At 39.5% G+C, this 2,195-nt stretch overlaps 1 protein-coding gene across 1 annotated transcript in view; it reads right to left on the bottom strand.

Annotated features, from left to right (window-relative positions):
- LOC102821396 (alcohol dehydrogenase E chain-like) overlaps positions 1 to 2,195 on the bottom strand; it is a 225,387-nt gene that overhangs the window by 4,031 nt on the left and 219,161 nt on the right. Inside the window, exons 10-11 of the mRNA XM_006876381.1 lie at positions 1,471 to 1,606; positions 1,327 to 1,341 (exon numbers count right to left, since the gene is read on the bottom strand). Coding sequence (XP_006876443.1) covers positions 1,327 to 1,341; positions 1,471 to 1,606 — 151 coding nt within the window. The remainder of the gene's footprint in view (positions 1 to 1,326; positions 1,342 to 1,470; positions 1,607 to 2,195) is intronic.

Raw genomic sequence — 2,195 nt, 5'->3', positions numbered from 1 at the left:
ACTGCAAAGCTGTTTGAACTGCAAGGTTGGCAGTTCAAGCTCACCAGCTGTTCTTCGGAAACCCTACACGCTATGGTTTGGAACCCACTCAACAGCACTTAACAACACAGCAACTAGGTATTTTGGACTCCTGGTGTGGTGCTGTCAGATCAGCACTGGACTGCGAACCAAAAGGCTGGCAGTTCTAATCCTCAAGCTGATCCTCAGAAACCCTATACAGGGTCACTATGAGTCACCGACTTGACAGCACTTAGCAACAACAACAACAACAACTGGGTATTTTAGGAGTCCTGGTGTGGCACTATAGTATGAACACTTGACTTCTCACCACAGAATCAGCAGTTCAAATTCACCAGTAACTTCTCAGAAACCTTATACAGGATTAGCATGAGTCAGAACCAAGTTGACGGCACTAAGAAACAACAACAACATCTAGGTATTTCGGAGTCCTTGGTTAGTGTGAAAGGTTAACACACTTGCCTGCTAACCAAAGGGTGGTTGTTTGAGTCTAGTCAGAAGTACATTGAAAGAAAGACTTAGTGATTTACTTCTGAAAAACCAGCCACTGAAACTTGATGGAATACAGTTCTGCTCTGACACACATGGGGTCACCATGAATTGGAATTAACTTGAGGGCAACTAGTTTGGTTGGTGTTAGGTACTTTAGTGTCAGTCCTGGTGTGGTGCTATAGGATCAGCATTGGATTGCTAACCACAAGACTAGTGGTTCAAACCTACCCGCTGCTTCTAAGAAACCCTATACAAGGTCACTATGAGTCAGAACCAACTTGACAGTACTTAACAACAACTACAATAATAATGTAAAAAGAAGTGGTGCTGAAAAGTCCTTGCTAGTTTATGAGGATACCAGAAACACTCTTGATATATTCTGTCAGCATTATTCCACATCCAGTTGATTTGGAAAGGAGCCCTGATGACCAATGGTTAAGCGCTCGGCTGCTAACTGAATGGTTAGCAGTTTGAACACATCCAATGACTCTGTGTAAGAAAAACCTGGTGATATGTTACCATAAAATTCAGACTACCCATAATCACTGCCATTTAGTCAATTACAATTCATAGTGACCTTTGGGGCAGAATAGAATTGCTCTATACGGTGCCTAAGGCTGTAAATCCTTATGGAAAAAATCCTCACATCTTTCACCTGAGGAATGGCTAGTGACAATTTGGTAAGCTGCTGAGTGCTTTACACCAGGGCTTCTCCTATAATGCTTACATTCTAGAAAACCTATAGGGGAAGTTCTGCTCTGTCACAAGGAGCTGCCATGAGTCAAAATCACCTTGACAACACTTAACAAACAACAGCAGTTGATTTGGAGCCTGTAGATACAACAGAAATTTAAATTTATATTTAATCATGTTACTTTTCAAAATCTGGCTTTGTCATGTATAAATGGGAACAAATAACACAAAAGTATAAAAATTTGAGCCTCAAGCCTAACTACATACCACCAAAAATTGCTCCTTTCCACGTACGTCCAGTCAAAAGCAACATAGGGTTTATCCCGAGGTCTTGGGCATCAGGAGGCACCCCTATGATGACGCTTACACCATATGCCTCATGGCAGCATAACAGAGCTGACACCTGCAATATAATTAATGTTCAACATTGTTAAAAGTGGGTTCCTTGATAATCCCCACCCATGATCACCAGTGACAGTTCATGTAATATAGGCTTAGTTAGATTATGAAGGTGAAGATGAGAGAGATCATACAAGTATTGTTATCTTCTTCATTTCTGGTGGGTCTACGTTAGTGCTCTAATCTTAAAGAATGCCCCCCATTTTTTTTTTTTTAATAAGAGAATGGATGCATGAATTTGTATGTACATATTTCTTCCTTTCAAAGTAACAAAGAAGCAAACTTCATTACAGACATATATAAAGTCTGGTTCCTCTAATAAGGGTAATGTTTTGTCATTACTTGACTGTCAGACAATCTATGAGACTGGTTAATTAATTTGTCATTTATTATTTAACAGGTACTTTAAACCCAGCTTTTTTTTTCATTAGATAGTTGAATGATCTGAAGATATTGTTAAAAGTTGTCTCTTGTCTACTTGACACTCTCCTTTTAAATAGATCCCTATTCTACTGTTAGTTTCTAACATGTTATTGTTAGGGGCTTAGCGTCAGTTCTGACTCATAGAGGTCCTATGCATAAGAGAATGAAAC

Source organism: Chrysochloris asiatica, unplaced genomic scaffold, assembly GCF_000296735.1.
Source record: "Chrysochloris asiatica unplaced genomic scaffold, ChrAsi1.0 scaffold00377, whole genome shotgun sequence".
In the NCBI taxonomy this organism is placed as follows: domain Eukaryota; kingdom Metazoa; phylum Chordata; class Mammalia; order Afrosoricida; family Chrysochloridae; genus Chrysochloris; species Chrysochloris asiatica.
Note: the sequence above shows the minus strand (reverse complement) of the source record. Positions and strands in the feature narration are given on the sequence as shown.